At 36.2% G+C, this 18,390-nt stretch overlaps 1 protein-coding gene across 3 annotated transcripts in view; it reads left to right on the forward strand.

Annotated features, from left to right (window-relative positions):
* Positions 1 to 18,390, forward strand: part of NUP62CL (nucleoporin 62 C-terminal like) — an 86,682-nt gene that overhangs the window by 49,288 nt on the left and 19,004 nt on the right. For 2 of the 3 annotated variants that reach the window (XM_019435697.2, XM_053891290.1), the window contains 5 exons: positions 1,468 to 1,618; positions 1,875 to 1,924; positions 2,064 to 2,198; positions 3,910 to 4,021; positions 7,899 to 7,965. In XM_019435697.2, the coding sequence (XP_019291242.2) occupies positions 1,468 to 1,618; positions 1,875 to 1,924; positions 2,064 to 2,198; positions 3,910 to 4,021; positions 7,899 to 7,965 (515 nt within the window). Of the gene's footprint in view, positions 1 to 1,467; positions 1,619 to 1,874; positions 1,925 to 2,063; positions 2,199 to 3,909; positions 4,022 to 7,898; positions 7,966 to 11,256; positions 11,375 to 18,390 lie in introns of all 3 variants that reach the window. The other variant, XR_008418175.1, reaches the window with a different exon arrangement.

The following is an 18,390-nucleotide window of genomic DNA, read 5'->3' on the forward strand; positions in this document are numbered from 1 at the left end:
AGGATGGCAGATCAGCTCCCTACTCTGTTTTGTGGATACTACTTAGACCGGAAATGGATCGTTTTGATTAAGAGCTGTGGGAAGAGGGAGTCCTGTGTCTTTGGCCACATGCACCCAGAAGGGAGCTTGCATCATGCTGAGCTGAGGGGGAAGGAAGGAAGCAGGTGTGGCACAGACTTCAGCTGTTCTTACTGAGATTTAGTAGATTTCTTAATAGAGCTTTTATAATTTGCCATATTCCTCTAGGATAATTTCCAAGATTTTGAATGGTTGTTTTTAAAATAATCTTTACCAGCTATGATGATTTTGTTGGGGAGCAGGTCTGAAAAACTCCTCATGTGCTCTTTTCTTCTCTAAGTCCTCCTATGTTATTCATTCAAAAAATACAGTTAAAAGTATGATCATATGATCATACTGCATCCCTCTTTTTTTTTTAGATTTTCCTGAGGACTTTAATTTGTTCTTCTGCTAAGAAATCTCCTTTTCCTCTCAGCCTGTTTCCACAATGGGCTCCCATTTTCTTTCCTCTTTTTTTCTCTTTTAATTTACATCCCAGTTAATTAGCATATAGGGCAACAGTGATTTCAGGAGTAGAATCCGGTGATTCCTCCCCTATATATAACACCCAGTGCTCATCTCAGCAAGTGTCTTCCTTAATGCCCCTTACCCATTTAGCCCATCCCCCCAACCCACAACCCCTCCAGCAACCCTCAGTTTGTCCTCTATATTTAAGAATCTCTTATGTTTTGGGGCGCCTGGGTGGCTCAGTCAGTTAAGTGTCCGACTTCAGCTCAGGTCATGATCTCACGGTCTGTGAGTTCAAGCCCCACGTCAGGCTCTGTGCTGACAGCTTGGAGCCTGGAGCCTGCTTTAGATTCTCTGTCTCCCTCTCTCTGCCCCTGCCCCATTCACGCCTCTGTCTCTCTCTCTCTCTCTCTCTCTCTCTCTCTCAAAAGTAAATAAACATTTAAAAAAAGTCTCTTAGGTTTTGTCCCTCTCTCTGCTTTTATATCATTTTTGCTTCTTTTCCCTTACGATCATCTATTTTGTATCTTAAATTCCACATATGAGTGAAGTCATATGATATTTGTCCTTCTCTAATTTCGTTTAGCGTAATACCTTCTAGTTCCACCCACGCTGTTGCAGATGGCAAGGTTTCATTCTTTTTGAGTGCCAAGTAATATTCCATTGTGTGTATATATGTATGTGTGTGTGTATGTATATATATATATATAATATATACGTATATATATATTACATATATATATTACATATATATACGTGTATATATATACGTATATATATATATATATACGTATATATATATCTTTTATCCATTCATCTGTCGATGGACATTTGGGCTCTTTCCATACTTTGGCTGTTGTCGATAGCGATGCTATAAACATTGGGGTGCATGGGCCCTTTTAAAAAAGCACACCTGTATCCCTTTGCATCCCTCTTTTTTAGTGCAATCGTAACTCCTGTGATGACATATGGTCAGCTGGAGGGTCTGATAAACAAATGGAGCCTTGATTTAGAGGATCAAGAGAGGTACTTTCTTCACCAGGCCACTCAGGTCAATGCTTGGGACCGTACACTGATTGAGAATGGTGAGAAGGTAAGAAGATAGTCTCACTATTCTACGTGTATTGTACAAACATTTTCAGATGAACACAAGAATATAGACCTGTGTTTTGTGGTAATTTTCTATTCCACTATTTGATGATCAACTTACAAATCTTTTCCTTATGTAATGAGTGCCCTGATTTAGTAAATTGCCTATGTTTGAAGTGTGCATAAGAAAATTAATATTGCTTTAAAATTAAATATAAATTCAAATATTTGCCTTATCATATCCTTATTTTCGTTTATAGATTACTACTTTGCATGGAGAAGTGGAAAAAGTGAAACTGGATCAGAAAAGGTAGAACCTTAGACTCTCTAGGTTGAAAGATTAAAGATCGATTTCTTTGTCCATTTTTTCCCCCTTGCTCTAGTTTTTCAACTTTATTTTGCCACTCCCAATTCTTTTCATAAGCCCTTCCGTTGACTTATTTTTTCAGGCTGGAACAAGAATTGGATTTTATCCTGTCACAGCAGAAGGAACTAGAAGATCTCTTGACCCCTTTAGAGGAGTTTGTGAAGGACCAGAGTGGGGCTGCTTATCTGCAGCATGAAGATGCAGAGCCTGGGAAGACGTAAGTAACTGAATAAAGATCAAGCAATGGGGCAAAAACTTAGCTACTGAAAAAAAAAAGAATTGAAAGACAAGGAATAAAAATTGGTAGGAAAGGACAAGTTCTTGTAGTTGCCATTTATCAACTTATTTGACTATTTTCTGTTTATCTTTTCACGATGCTTGAAAATGAAGTAATCATTCTGGCAGTTTTGTTTTATAGCATTGTGTACATTTATTAATCTCAAGCTTATACATGACCACAGTAAAGTTTTTCTATTTGTCAATTTTTTTCTTAAACTAGAAATACCAGTTTTATGTGTGTGGTGTCATAGTATTGTGAGATATTTATGGTTTCCTATTTATATTGACTCTTGTAAACCTAATGTTCATGCAATTGCTTCAGTGATAAATCATTGGCTATTATAAAGGCAATTTGTTAATCTGGGGGCAGGCTGCATAGCTTTCAAAAATTGAATGATTTTTGTCAGTGTCTTGGGCTAAATATATTTGTGTGTGATTCAGTTTTGTTGTTAACATTACCAGTGTTTCCACTGTAACTTCATCTCTCTGCAACTGAAATTTGGTAATCAGGCCAAATAATAAGTATTGTTAGGAAAACTTGTCTGAATGTGCTACATAAACCAGACTGAGACCAAATCAGACTACCTTTAGTAATGGCTTATTCATGAGTTAAGACTAAGCTTATTTTCTAAAGGCTTGCAAATTAACTTTTTGTAGGCGCATTAAATATGGTAAGTATAGCTAATCTGTATGCACCTTAGTTCTGTTTCCCCGCTTTGTCTTTCCACCTTTGTGAATCTTTTTTTTTTTTTTTTGCATTGCTTTCTATGCATTCTGCCATTTTTTGAAGCATATAGAGTTACATTTTTGGCCATGGGTTCCTAATTGTAATTTGAGGGAATAATTGAAACATTAGTTCCTTTCCAGTTGTTTTTGTGTAGTCAGATTTATATTGTGATGGAATCTTTAGTAAGATCTTCAACAATCAAGGCAACCAATTACCTTTATTTAACTACTTTGGGATGGAAAGGCAATAGTTAGCTATGAATAAATCTAATTGAATCCTTTAATCTTTATAGACATTAAGATTGAAAAACTCTTACCACTTTAATTCATAAGCATATTATTGACTAGGTAAGTGTGTATGTATGTGTGTAAATAATTTGGGTGGAACTCTTGAGAATTTAGCCAACTAATATTTGCTGTGAATGTGTAACAGGTTTATCTGCCTTTAATTATTGTTAATCTCATTTCTCAAAACATCTTTAATTGAATGGTGGATATATATAAGGTTTTACTTTGAGAATTTAGTATTTAAAATCATTAAAGACCTCTCAGCACTTATTGAATACTGCTAAACACCAAATAACTTCCCATGTATCTAAGTGACTTAGGAGTTTATTTTAAGAGTTAAAAAGAGTTTCTTTGCTTCAGAGCTCCCTGGAACATTGTCCAGAGAGTAAATAGGTGACTATAAAAATGGCAAGATGGATACAAGGCCTCACCTATGGAGTCTTTTTAGACTATGGTAATAATAAGGTTGTGAATGCTGCCTACATAAAAATGAGTAATTTGTCATAACTGAGACCTACTTAGAAGGGGGGGGGGATTGGTGCAAATCCAGCTGGCAGCATCATCTTTGTATGTCAGTAACAAGACGTAGCGGAGAAAGCATTTCTTGTAATCTCTTTTTTTACCTGCTTTTTCAGTTACAAATTAGCAGAAAATATAGATGCTCAGCTGAAGCGAATGGCCCAAGATCTCAAGGACATTATCGAAAACCTGAATACATTTGGAAGTCCTGCAGACGTCACTGACCGGGTGCGTTAACTGCTTTGTCTATTTAGACAAGCAAGATTTAGTATGAAATTAGCATTCTGTGGGTTCCTTTAGCTAGTCACCTTGTCCTGTCCTCTTGTGCTCCTTACCTGCTGTTGTTGATCTGAACTTTGGGGTGTAGTTAGTGGGGCAGGAAATATTTATGAGCAGAAAAGGTTATGACTTTTTTGTGTGATTATTCCTAGGAGGGTAAAAAAAAATGACTTTCCTCCCTAAATTTTCAGGGTTTTCTCCCTGCTCTTCACACAGCTAAATATGTCCCTGTACTTACTTTTTCTGTCCACTTACTCATTGGCTAACTCCTCCTTCCTTTTTCTATGTGTTCATATAATTGTGAGTTTATATGTTTGAGTTTATTAGGTGTATCCAGGCCATCCTTAATTTATAACTGGGATCTATCTCAAAAGTTTGATAAGTCAGCCATTTGAGTCTTAAAATATATTTTTCCATAGAAATTTTGTTTGATGTGGTCATTACGTTTCTGTCTGCCTCATAGAATCCTACTTCACTTATAATGTAAGTGTATTTTAGCATGGGAAAATAAAGCTGAGCCTCCAATTAGAGAATTGAGATGTTTTGAGTTAATTTGGCCATGAGAAAGGATTGTTTCCTTTATCTGTGCTCCAATTAAAGAGCTTATTTCCTCTACATTTCCCTATTGTCGTAGCAGCTAAATGAAGTTCTTTTTCCCCCTCCCACTCCATGGCAGTAATGGTAAGAGGAATCTTCCATTGTGGGAACTCCTATTGTACTTTCAATCTGTTGATTATAATTTGGAGTGGGACCAGGATCTGGGTAGGTGAGGACAAAGGATATGCAGTATATTGTGATTATTCTTTAGTAAGCTCTTTGTCCAATCATACAGATAGTTCTTTATCTATGTACACATTACTAACTTTTTTACTTATAAAGAGACAGCATGGCATAGTTTAGGAAAGCATTAGAATTTTATTTAAGTCACTTAATCTCTGGATCTTAGCTCCTTCTTTTGCAAAATGTCAAGGGTGGACCAAATGATCTTGAAGTACCCTCTAACTATAAAAATTATGCCATTCTCTACTTTGGGTGAATCTAAAATTGAACAAAGACAAATACAAATTAGACTGGGATTATCCATGCTACCGTCTCCTTGTGTTCACATAGATGATAGCGAGTTGACAGAAAATAAGTTTTCTTTTTATGAACTATTAGGTCACCATTATGATTATAAAATCCAAAATTATTTTATAAAAGAATTTTTATGCATAGACAAATATATGCAGATTTACTCATGAGGCCGACCTGCTGTCTAGTCTCTCTGTGTTAAATTAAAATATGAGAAGTTTCTGACCAGAGCAAGTAAAAGGGGCCTGTAGTCTTATCCTTATCCTTTTGGTTTACTTAGCCTTGTTTTACTTTATTTTGGTGGCAGTGAGTAAAAGGTGTGAGTCTTTTATTTTTGTTTTTCCTGGCAAGGGTGATTGAGATGTTTAAGATAAGTGAATTAAAGATAATTGCTGCTTGATAGTAGGACAAAAGAAGCAAGAGATCAGCAACAATTCATCTCTTTTCTCAGATAGCATAAATCATTGGACAAGAAGCAGAGAACACATTTGCTGAACAATAACATTCTTGCAGATAATTTATTATAACTAGATCAACAGAGCTCCTTTACCTTGGGCCATACACCAGGGTAGAAAGATAGCAACGATGTTTAACAATGTTCACAATGATGGGATTTACCTTTGTTTTTACTTTTTGGGGGGTTGGGAATGGGAGGGAAAACCTAATACCTGAAATTTTTATTAAGTAAATCCATATTTCGGCAAATGGTATTCAGTCACATTGTCTTACAAAAACTCAATTTTCCCGGGTGGCTCAGTAGGTTGAGTAGCCGACTTCGGCTCAGGTCATGATCTTGCCACTTGTGAGTTCAAGCCCCACGTTAGGCTCCCTGCTGTTGGCACAGAGCCTGCTTCAGATCCTTCATCCCCCTCTCACTCACCCTCCCCCACATGCACTCTCTCAAAAATAAACAAACATTAAAAAAAATCTCATTGGGGTGCCTGGGTGGCTCAGTTGGTCGGCTCAGGTCATGATCTCTTGGTTTGTGAGTTCGAGCCCCGCGTCAGGCTCTGTGCTGACAGCTCAGAGCCTGGAGCCTGCTTCTGATTCTGTGTCTCCTCCTCTCTCTGCCCCTGCCATGCTCATGCTCTGTCTCTCTCTGTCTCTCAATAATAAATAAATGTTAAAAAATTTAAAAAATTCATTGTTCCTAGTACAAGTTGTATTTCTATTTATTATGTTAAAACACACTAAATTTGCTACTTTCACTACATACTGTTCTTTTAAGTGTAACATTTTCATTTCTTCCTATTATATCCTGGACTTTACTACAGTAGTCATCAAAAATATTTTTAAAAATTTAAATGTCTAGTGTGTCTCATTACAAACTTAATACATACACTTATTCAATGTGTTAGGGTTGGAAAATGTGGAAATCTATAAAGAAAATTAAATAACCTATATTGCCAGTACCCTGTGAATACATTGGTATGTTTTTTCCAAGTCTTTTTGCTGTGCTGGTAAAAATTCTCCTTTTGTTTTAAACAGCATTGGAAGCAAACATATATAGAGTTTTGTATTTAATATTCTTTCATGGTGTTTTCTCAAAATTTTAAGCATTCTTTGAAAACTTTGGAAATCTTTGAAAATATTAATGACTCTATAATATTTCATTAGAGGTGACTTTACCATAATATATTGGATTGCTTTTTTAAATTGGTAGAGATATTGTTTCCAAATTTTTGCCATTATAAAATTGTTCTGTAATGACCAGTTATGTGTAGATTTGATTATTTCCTCTGGATAGGTTCCTAGAAGTAGAATAAGATATGAATATTTTAAGATTGTTGATATATATTGTAAAAATTTACATTTTGAAGGGTTGGGTCAGTTTTTATTACTGTGGGCTATATAAGAATGTACCTGTTTTCTCCATACACTTGACAACTGAGTATTACCATTTATTAAAAATTGCTGACTTGGAGATCTTTCTATTTAAACAATATGATGGATCTCAAGGGCATTATTCTAAGTGACATAAGTGAGACCAGGAAAGACAAATATCGAATGATCTCACTTAAGTGTAGAATTGAAAAACACCGGCACCAAAAAAAAATGAGCTCATAGATACAGAGAACAGATTGGTGGTTGCCAGAGGCAAGGAGTAGGCAGTGGGTGAAATGGGTGAAGGTGGTCAAAAGGTACAAACTTCCAGGTATAAAATAAGTTTATGGGGATGTAATGTATACAGCATGGTAACTATAGTTAATAATGCTGTGTTGCATATTTAAAAATTGCTAAGCAATTATATCTTGAATGTTATTATCACAAGAAAAAATGTGTTTAACCACATATGGTGATGGATGTTAGCAAGAGTTATTGTAGTGATCATTTCACAATATATATAAATATCAAATCATTATGTTATGCACCTGAAACTAATAAAATGTTGTCAATTATACCTCAATAAAAAGCTGCTGATTTGTTTGAAAAAAGTAACATTTTAAGTTTTATATGAATTTCTTGTCTTGTGAAATATCTGTTAATGTTTTTTACTTATTTTTATGTCATAGTCAGTGTCTTATTGAATTATAGGCATCTTTCTTGACAGTTAGAAAATTGTTAGATTGAAGTCATATGAAGATGTAATGAACATTACAAATATGAAAGAGCAAAAAGTCATTAATATTTTATATATCTTCAATCCATTTCTTACCAAAAGAAATGAAAAGTTACTTCGTAATTTCAATTTTTTGTTTGTTTTACTTACCGTATCTGAATAATCATAATCTAAAACTTTTGTGTGTGTTTTTAGCTCCAGCAGATCTGCAAAATTCTGAATGCTCATATGGACTCTCTACAGTGGATTAATGAGAATTCAGGTGGGAGTTTATTTGTACATGAAGGTATCCATTATTACAAGTAGAAAACGTGATGCAAGTCAGCTTTTGTGCACCATGACCACACTCAAATGAGAGTTTGGTTATAGGGGTATTGCTTAACTGACGGAATGTATACATTAACTCTCAAGAAGTCTAATTGCTTGTTTTTATAAAATGGAACACTAAAGAATAAGTGTGTGAAGAATAAACTAGAAACTCATGAAATTAGGGGGTGTATAGGAATGAGGTGGAGGAGCTAGGGAAGAAGCAGGACTTCTCCAAGTATACCTTTTGACATAGTTTTGGTTTTTTTATACTATCTAAAAGTTTAGTTTTGTTTTTTTTAACTATCTAAAAGTTTAAATACTCAAAAATAAGAAGCCAAAAAGAATGGGAAGAAAGACAAGTGCTAAAATCGAATACATACAAATTGAAACCAAACAAACCCGTGTAACTAATTTATAACATAATCCAGCTCAGATTTTTGAACATGTGTTCTTGACAGTACGTTCTTACTAGGATGTAATCTTAAGGATAAAAAGAACTGCAGAGAAATCTTAAACTTTCTTAAGAGGCTATTGTTAGTTTCACAATTATAATGTGCTGTATTGTGTTTATATATATTCTAATATAATAATATTATTGTCATCCTGTATATTGTAGGATAAAGAAAAGGCATGAGGATAGTAATGATAATGGAAACCAAGATTTTCATTGAAAGATAAAAGAGATATAAGATATTTTTCTCTTCCTTTTATATTTGTATTGTAGTTTTTTAAAGTTTATTTTGAGAGAGACACATGTGTGCATGTGGGTGGGGGAGGGGCAGAGAGAGAGGGAGAGAATCCCAAGCAGGCTCTGTGCTAAGAGCACAGAGCTCGGCATGAGGCTCGATCCCACAAACCATGAGATCATGACCTGAGCCAAAATCAAAAGTCTGGATGCTTAACCGACTGAGCCACCCAGGCACCCCTGTATTGTAAATTTGAATTGCAAATATTAGTATGAATTCCTGTTCCCTTTTTCTGTATATAGAAAAGGCAGGGATGCCTGGGTGGCTCAGTTGGTTAAGTGTCTGACTCTTGATTTTGGCTCAGGTCATGATCTCATAGTTTGTGAGATTGAGCCCCACATTGGGTCTGTGCTGACAGTGCGAAGTCTGCCCCTCTCTCTCTCTCTCTGTCTCTCTCTCTCTCTGCTCCTCCCCCTTTAAAAAAAAAGAAAGGTCGAAGAAGCAATGACAAACCCCAATAGCAATGAACAGCACCTCAAGCACCTAAATCTTGGTTTTTAAACACCATTTCCATTAGGGGAACCTGGGTGACTCAGTCAAACATCAAACTCTTGATCTCAGTTCAGGTCTTGAACTCAGGGTCATGAGCTCAAGCCCCATGTTGGGCTCTATGGTGTACGTCAAGCCTACTTAAAAAAAAAGTACCATTCCCATTAAAGGTTGTAACCAAGGCTTCTTAGGGAAATATCTGATCTCAGGTTTCAGGCAGGGAATGTACAGGGTGAGTTTGGAACTTTTTATGCAAGAAAAGAGATTGTTCAAAACTAATGAGGTTATATAAGAACGCAAGATGGTGCTTGAATGGGCTTCTATTGGCCAAATTAGGATGGTTTGAACATCAAAAAGAGTATCAATAAGTGGATTACTATGATACATTGAGGGGGGAAAATCTCTGCTACTCTAGAGAGAAATGGGAGGTACAGGGAAAAGTCTTTGTAAAACATGTCAGCTAATAATTATAGAAAGGATTATAGAATTAGAGAACCACAATTAAGAAAATTTCAACAGAGCACTTCTATTAAGCTTACCCTGAAATTGAATACCTTGCCTCATTTATTTATTTTTAAAAATATTTTATTAAAAAATAAAATATTTTTAAAATATGTTTATTTCTTTGTTTTGAAAGAAAGCAAGCGAGCAGGGGAGGGGCAGAGAGAGGGAGAAGGAGAGAGAATCCCAAGCAGGCTCTGCACTGTCAGCACAGAGCCTGATGTGGGGCTCAATCTCATGAATTGTGAGATCATGACCTGAGCCAAAATCAAGAGTTGCACACTTAAGTGACTGAGCCACCCAGGTGCCCCATTACCTCATTTAATAAATATTTCAACTGTCAATCATTTCTTGGCAGAAAAAATATGCTAGAAGGAATGGACCAAATACAGACTGCATGTTACTGAGTTATTTTTTTTAAGAAAAAATCAGTTTTATTGAAGTATAATTTACATACCACAAACAAGTACCACTTTAGTCAATTGATAAAATTTAATATCACTAGTAGCAGGATAACTTGATATGATGTGCCTCTTGATATGACACGATAAGAAATACACAGTATCACATATGTAATATTCTTATCAAAAATGGTTCATCTGAATCTAATCATAAGAAACAGACATTCTACCAGTGAGATAGTTTGGAAGATGATGTAATATTCTTACCAAAAATGTTTAACTGAATAAAATCACAAGAAAATAATCAGACACTCTATGTGTAGCACATCGTGAAACATAATTGGCTTGGGACTTTTCAAAAATCAGTCATGGGAAATAAAACTCAAAACCAAGCTAAGGGAATTGTCTTAGTTTAAAAGAAACATAACAAGTCTACTATGTTAACTTTGATTGGATACTGGATCAAAACCAAGAAGACTTTCCTTTCCTTTCCTTTCCTTTCCTTTCCTTTCCTTTCCTTTCCTTTCCTTTCCTTTCCTTTCCTTTCCTTTCCTTCCCTTCCCTTCCCTTCCCTTCCCTTCCCTTCCCTTCCCTTCCCTTCCCTTCCCTTCCCTTCTTTCCTTTCCTTTCCTTTCCTTTCCTTTCCCTCCCTTCCTTCCTTTTCTTTTTTTCATTTTCCCTCTTTATTTCTTTCCTTGCCTGCCTGCCTTCCTTTTTATTTTTCATTGAGTTCTAATTTATCTATAACACTATGTTAGTTTCAGATGTACAGCATTATGATTCGACATTTATATACACTGCAAAATGATTACCATAATATGTCTAGTTACCAACTGTCACCATACAAAATTATAAAAAAATTCTTTTCTTGTGATGAGAACTTAGTATTTACTATCTTGGCAACTTGCAAGTATGCACTATAGTATTACTGACTATAGTCACCATGCTGTACATGACCTCCCCATGACTTATTTATTTTATAATTGAACTTTGTACCTCTTGACCCTCTTCACCCATTTCATCTTTTCCCCTCTAGCAACCACCATGCTGTGTTCTGTATTTCTGAGTTTTGTTTTGTTTTGTTTGTTCATTTGTTTTGTCTTTTAGATTCCACATATAAGTGAAATCATACGGTGTTTGTCTTTGTCTGACTTATTTCACGTAGCATAATACCCTCTAGTTCCATCCATGTTGTCACAAATGGCAAGATTTCATGTTTTTATGGGTGAGTAGTATCCCATTGTGTCTGTATGTGTGTGTGTATGTATACCAAATCTTCTTTTTCTTTTTTTTAAAAATATTTCTAAAGTTTATTTATTTTTGAGAGAGTACGAACAGGGGAGGGGCAGAGAGAGAGGGAGAGAGAGAATCTGAAGCAGGCTCCAGGCTCTGAGCTGTCAGCAGAGAGCACAACTTGGGGCTCGAACTCACAAGCGGTGAGATCATGACCTGAGCTGAAGTCAGACGCTTAACCCACTAAGCCACCCAGACACCCCCCAAATCTTCTTTTTTTTTTTTAAATTTTAATTCCAGTATAATTAGCAGTGTTTTATTAGTTTCAGGTATGCAATATACTAATTCAACAGTTTCTATACATTACTCAGTGCTCATCACAATAAGTGTACTCTTAATCCCCTTCACCTATTTCACCCATCCCCCCACCCACCTCTGTATACCAAGTCTTTGTCCATTTCATCCAGCAATGGACAGTTAGATTGTGGCCAAATCTTGGCTATTATAAATAATTTTGCAATTAACATAAGGGTATATAAATCTTTTCAAATTAATATTCTCATTTTCTTCAGATTAATACATAGTACTCTGTATCATTGGTATTGCTGTATCATTGGTAGTTCTAATTTTTGAAGAAACTCCGTATTGGTTGTCATAGTGACTACACCACTTTACATCCCCACCAATAGTTCATAAGGGTCCTAGTTTTTCCCACATCCTCACCAACGCTTGTTATTTCTTATCTTTTTGATAATAGGCATTCTGACAGGTATGAGGTGATACTTCATTGTGGCTTTGATTTGCATTTCCTTGATGATGAGTTATGCTGAGCATTTTTGCATGTGTCTGTTGGCCACCTTTGTGGCTTCTTTGGAAAAATGTCTATTTATGTCTTCTGCCCTTTTTAAATTAGATTATTTGTGTTTCTGGTATTGAGTTGTATAAGTTCTTTATGTACTTTGGATATTAACTCCTTATTGGATATATCATTTGCAAATATCTTCTCCCATTTGGTAGGTTGTGTTTTCATTCTGTTAATGGTTTCCTTTGCTGTGCAGAAGTTTTTTAGTTTGATGTAGTCCCATTTGTTTAATTTTGATTTTGTTACCTTTGCTTTTGGAGTCAGACCCAAAAAGTCATTGCCAAGACTGGTGTCAAGGAGCTTTTCACCTATGTTTTCTCAAGAAGATGTTATTTAGAATAATTGGGGAAACTGAATATGAACTATATATTAATTGATATTAATGAAATTTTAATTTTTTTTCATGTGTTGTTGTGGTTGTGTAGGAAAATATTTTTATTCTTAGAAGCTGTATGCTACATTATTTAAAGAAGTCATATCTGTAGATTTCAAGTTGTTCAAAATCTTATGAAGAGAAGGAGATTGAACAATTTTAGGCAAAATGGTAACAGTGGGTTAATCTACATAAAGGATATACAAGTTTGTGATTTTTACTATTCTCTTGACTTTCTATAGATTTAAAATAAAAACATGGGAAGGAAATAATTTTTATAGACTTTTGCCTAAATATGGACTATAATGAGGCTTTAGTAATTGAGATAAATAGGGGCTAGTTAGGCAATCAGAGTTGTTACTCTTTTTAAAGATGTAGTATGAAAATAAGACAAGTTTTCTCATTTGTATTATTTTATTTCTAGATTCCTCATTCTCTTCATTAATAGAATGCATCAACCATGAACTTCTTCATCTTTTCCCCCTTTCAGACCTGCCTATATCATCGTTCACCTTTACTTCCTTCTCTCAGAGGAAGAAATGTTCTATCCTTTTCCATACTCTTTTGAATCATCACAGGGATGTTAAATTCTATATTGCTTTAGTATTAATTACCTGATGGGTAGATGTTTCTGAGTCTGATAGATACGGGTTCAAGTCAAGGCATTACCAATTAATAGTTTGTGACCTTAACTGTTGCTTAATTTCTGAGTCTGTATCCTCATTTTACTAATTTTTATTTTTACTTTTTAATTTTTTTTAATTTTTTTTTAAAATATATGAAATTTATTGTCAAATTGGTTTCCATACAAAACCCAGTGCTCATCCCAAAAGGTGCCCTCCTCAATACCCATCACCCACCCTCCCTTCCCTCCCACCCCCCATCAACCCTCAGTTTGTTCTCAGTTTTTAAGAGTTTCTTATGCTTTGGCTCTCTCCCACTCTAACCTCTTTTTTTTTTCCTTCCCCTCCCCCATGGGTTTCTGTTAAGTTTCTCAGGATCCACATAAGAGTGAAACCATATGGTATCTGTCTTTCTCTGTATGGCTTATTTCACTTAGCATCACACTCTCCAGTTCCATCCACGTTGCTACAAAGGGCCATATTTCGTTCTTTCTCATTGCCACGTAGTACTCCATTGTGTATATAAACCAAAATTTCTTTATCCATTCATCAGTTGATGGACATTTAGGCTCTTTCCATAATTTGGCTATTGTTGAGAGTGCTGCTGTAAACATTGGGGTACAAGTGCCCCTATGCATCAGTACTCCTGTATCCCTTGGGTAAATTCCTAGCAGTGCTATTGCTGGGTCATAGGGTAGGTCTATTTTTAATTTTTTGAGGAACCTCCACACTGTTTTCCAGAGTGGCTGTACCAGTTTCCATTCCCACCAGCAGTGCAAGAGGGTTCCCGTTTCTCCACATCCTCGCCAGCATCTATAGTCTCCTGATTTGTTCATTTTGGCCACTCTGACTGGCGTGAGGTGATATCTGAGTGTGGTTTTGATTTGTATTTCCCTGATAAGGAGCGACGTTGAGCATCTTTTCATGTGCCTGTTGGCCATCCGGATGTCTTCTTTAGAGAAGTGTCTATTCATGTTTTCTGCCCATTTCTTCACTGGGTTATTTGTTTTCTGGGTGTGGAGTTTGGTGAGCTCTTCATAGATTTTGGATAACAGCCCTTTGTGCGATATGTCATTTGCAAATATCTTTTCCCATTCCGTTGGTTGCCTTTTAGTTTTGTTGGTTGTTTCCTTTGCTGTGCAGAAGCTTTTTATCTTCATAAGGTCCCAGTAGTTCATTTTCGCTTTAATTCCCTTGCCCTTGGGGATGTGTCGAGTAAGAGATTGCTACGGCTGAGGTCAGAGAGGTCTTTTCCAGCTTTCTCCTCTAGGGTTTTGATGGTTTCCTATCTCACATTCAGGTCCTTTATCCATTTTGAGTTTATTTTTGTGAATGGTGTGAGAAAGTGGTCTAGTTTCAACCTTCTGCATGTTGCTGTCCAGTTCTCCCAGCACCATTTGTTAAAGAGACTGTCTTTTTTCCATTGGATGTTCTTTCCTGCTTTGTCAAAGATTAGTTGGCCATATGTTTGTGGGTGTAGTTCTGGGGTTTCTATTCTATTCCATTGGTCTATGTGTCTGTTTTTGTGCCAATACCATGCTGTCTTGATGATGACAGCTTTGTAGTAGAGGCTAAAGTCTGGGATTGTGATGCCTCCTGCTTTGGTCTTCTTCAAAATTACTTTGGCTGTTCGGGACCTTTTGTGGTTCCATATGAATTTTAGAATTGCTTGTTCTAGTTTCGAGAAGAATGCTGGTGCAATTTTGATTGGGATTGCATTGAATGTGTAGATAGCTTTGGGTAGTATCGACATTTTGACAATATTTATTCTTCCAATCCATGAGCAGGGAATGTCTTTCCATTTCTTTATATCTTCTTCAATTACCTTCATAAGCTTTCTATAGTTTTCAGCATACAGATCTTTTACATCTTTGGTTAGATTTATTCCTAGGTATTTTATGCTTCTTGGTGCAATTGTGAATGGGATCAGTTTCTTTATTTGTCTTTCTGTTGCTTCATTGTTAGTGTATAAGAATGCAACTGATTTCTGTACATTGATTTTGTATCCTGCAACTTTGCTGAATTCATGTATCAGTTCTAGCAGACTTTTGGTGGAGTCTATCGGGTTTTCCATGTATAATATCATGTTATCTGCAAAAAGCAAAAGCTTGACTTCATCTTTGCCAATTTTGATGCCTTTGATTCCCTTTTGTTGTCTGATTGCTGGTGCTAGAACTTCCAACACTATGTTAAACAACAGCAGTGAGAGTGGGCATCCCTGTCGTGTTCCTGATCTCAGGGATAAAGCTCTCAGTTTTTCCCCATTGAGGATGATGTTAGCTGTGGGCTTTTCATAAATGGCTTTTATGATGTTTAAGTATGTTCCTTCTATCCCGACTTTCTCAAGGGTTTTTATTAAGAAAGGGTGCTGGATTTTGTCAAAGGCCTTTTCTGCATCGATTGACAGGATCATATGGTTCTTATATTTTCTTTTATTAATGTGATGTATCACGTTGATTGATTTGTGAATGTCGAACCAGCCCTGCCTCCCAGGAATGAATCCCACTTGATCATGGTGAATAATTCTTTTTATATGCTGTTGAATTCGATTTGCTAGTATCTTATTGAGAGTTTTTGCATCCATATTCATCAGGGATATTGGCCTGTAGTTTTCTTTTTTTACTGGGTCTCTGGTTTAGGAATCAAAGTAATACTGGCTTCATAGAATGAGTCTGGAAGTTTTCCTTCCCTTTCTATTTCTTGGAATAGCTTGAGAAGGATAGGTGTTATCTCTGCTTTAAACATCTGGTAGAACTCCCCTGGGAAGCCATCTGGTCCTGGACTCTTACTTGTTGGGAGATTTTTGATAACAGATTCAATTTCTTCGCTGGTTATGGGTCTGTTCAAGCTTTCTATTTCCTCCTGATTGAGTTTTGGAAGCGTGTGGGTGTTTAGGAATTTGTCCATTTCTTCCAGGTTGTCCAATTTATTGGTATATAATTTTTCATAGTATTCCCTGATAATTGTTTGTATCTCTGAGGGATTGGTTGTAATAATTCCATTTTCATTCATGATTTTATCTATTTGGGTCATCTCCCTTTTCTTTTTGAGAAGCCTGGCTAGAGGTTTGTCAATTTGGTTTATTTTTTCAAAAAACCAACTCTTGGTTTCGTTGATCTGCTCTACAGTTTTTTTAGATTCTATATTGTTTATTTCTGCTCTGATCTTTATTATTTCTCTTCTTCTGCTGGGTTTAGGCTGCCTTTGCTGTTCTGCTTCTATTTCCTTTAGGTGTGCTATTAGATTTTGTATTTGGGATTTTTCTTGTTTCTTGAGATAGGCCTGGATTGCAATGTATTTTCCTCTCAGGACTGCCTTCGCTGCGTCCCAAAGCGTCTGGATTGTTGTATTTTCATTTTTGTTTGTTTCCATATATTTTTAAATTTCTTCTCTAATTGCCTGGTTGACCCATGCATTCTTAGTAGGGTGTTCTTTAACCTCCATGCTTTTGGAGGTTTTCCAGACTTTTTCCTGTGGTTGATTTCAAGCTTCATAGCATTGTGGTCTGAGAGTATGCATGGTATAATTTCAATTCTTGTATACTTATGAAGGGCTGTTTTGTGACCCAGTATATGATCTATCTTGGAGAATGTTCCATGTGCACTCGAGAAGAAAGTATATTCTGTTGCTTTGGGATGCAGAGTTCTAAATATATCTGTCAAGTCCATCTGATCCAATGTATCATTCAGGGCCCTTGTTTCTTTATTGACCGTGTGTCTAGATGATCTTTCCATTTCTGTAAGTGGAGTGTTAAAGTCCCCTGCAATTACCACATTCTTATCAATAAGGTTGCTTATGTTTGTGAGTAATTGTTTTATATATCTGGGGGCTCTGGTATTTGGCGGATAGACATTTATAATTGTTAGCTCTTCCTGATGGATAGACCCTGTAATTATTATATAATGCCCTTCTTCATCTCTTGTTACAGCCTTTATTTTAAAGTCTAGTTTGTCTGATATAAGTATGGCTACTCCAAGTTTCTTTTGGCTTCCAGTAGCATGATAAATAGTTCTCTATCACCTACTCTCAATCTAAAGGTGTCCTCAGATCTAAAATGAGTCTCTTTTAGACAGCAAATAGATGGGTCTTGTTTTTTTATCCATTCTGATACCCTATGTCTTTTGGTTGGTGCATTTAGTCCATTTACATTCAGTGTTATTATAGAAAGATACGGGTTTAGAGTCATTGTGATGTCTGTATGTTTTATGCTTGTAGCGATGTCTCTGGTACTTTGTCTCCCAGGATCCCCCTTAGGATCTCTTGTAGGGCTGGTTTAGTGGTGACAAATTCCTTCAGTTTTTGTTTATTTGGGAAGACCTTTATCTCTCTTTCTATTCTAAATGACAGACTTGCTGGATAAAGGATTCTTGGCTGCATATTTTTTTCTGTTCAGCACATTGTAGATCTCGTGCCAATCCTTTCTGGCCTGCCAAGTTTCAAAAGAGAGATCAGTCATGAGTCTTATAGGTCTCCCTTTATATGTTAGGGCACGTTTACCCCTTGCTGCTTTCAGAATTTTCTCTTTATCCTTGTATTTTGCCAGTTTCACTATGATATGTTGTGCAGAAGATCGATTCAAGTTACGTCTGAAGGGAGTTCTCTGTGCCTCTTGGATTTCAATGCCTTTTTCCTTCCCCAGTTCAGGGAAGTTCTCAGCTATAATTTCTTCAAGTACCCCTTCAGCACCTTTCCCTCTCTCTTCCTCCTCTGGGATACCAATTATGCGTATATTATTTCTTTTTAGTGTGTCACTTAGTTCTCTAATTTTCCCCTCATACTCCTGGATTTTTTTTATCTCTCTTTCTCTCAGCTTCCTCTTTTTCCATAACTTTATCTTCTAGTTCACCTATTCTCTCCTCTGCCTCTTCAATCCGAGCCGTCGTCATTTCGATTTTATTTTGCATTTCGTTTAAAGCGTTTTTTAGCTCCTCCTGGCTGTTCCTGAGTCCCTTGATCTCTGTAGCAAGAGATTCTGTGCTGTCCTCTATACTGTTTTCAAGCCCAGTGATTAATTTTATGACTATTATTCTAAATTAACTTTCTGTTATATTATTTAAATCCTTTTTGATCAGTTCATTGGCTGTTGTTATTTCCTGGAGATTCTTTTGAGGGGAATTCTTCCATTTGGTCATTTTGGATAGTCCCTGGAG

This window comes from Panthera pardus, unplaced genomic scaffold (genome assembly GCF_024362965.1).
Source record: "Panthera pardus isolate Hobbes unplaced genomic scaffold, ASM2436296v1 HiC_scaffold_27, whole genome shotgun sequence".
Lineage (NCBI taxonomy): Eukaryota > Metazoa > Chordata > Mammalia > Carnivora > Felidae > Panthera > Panthera pardus.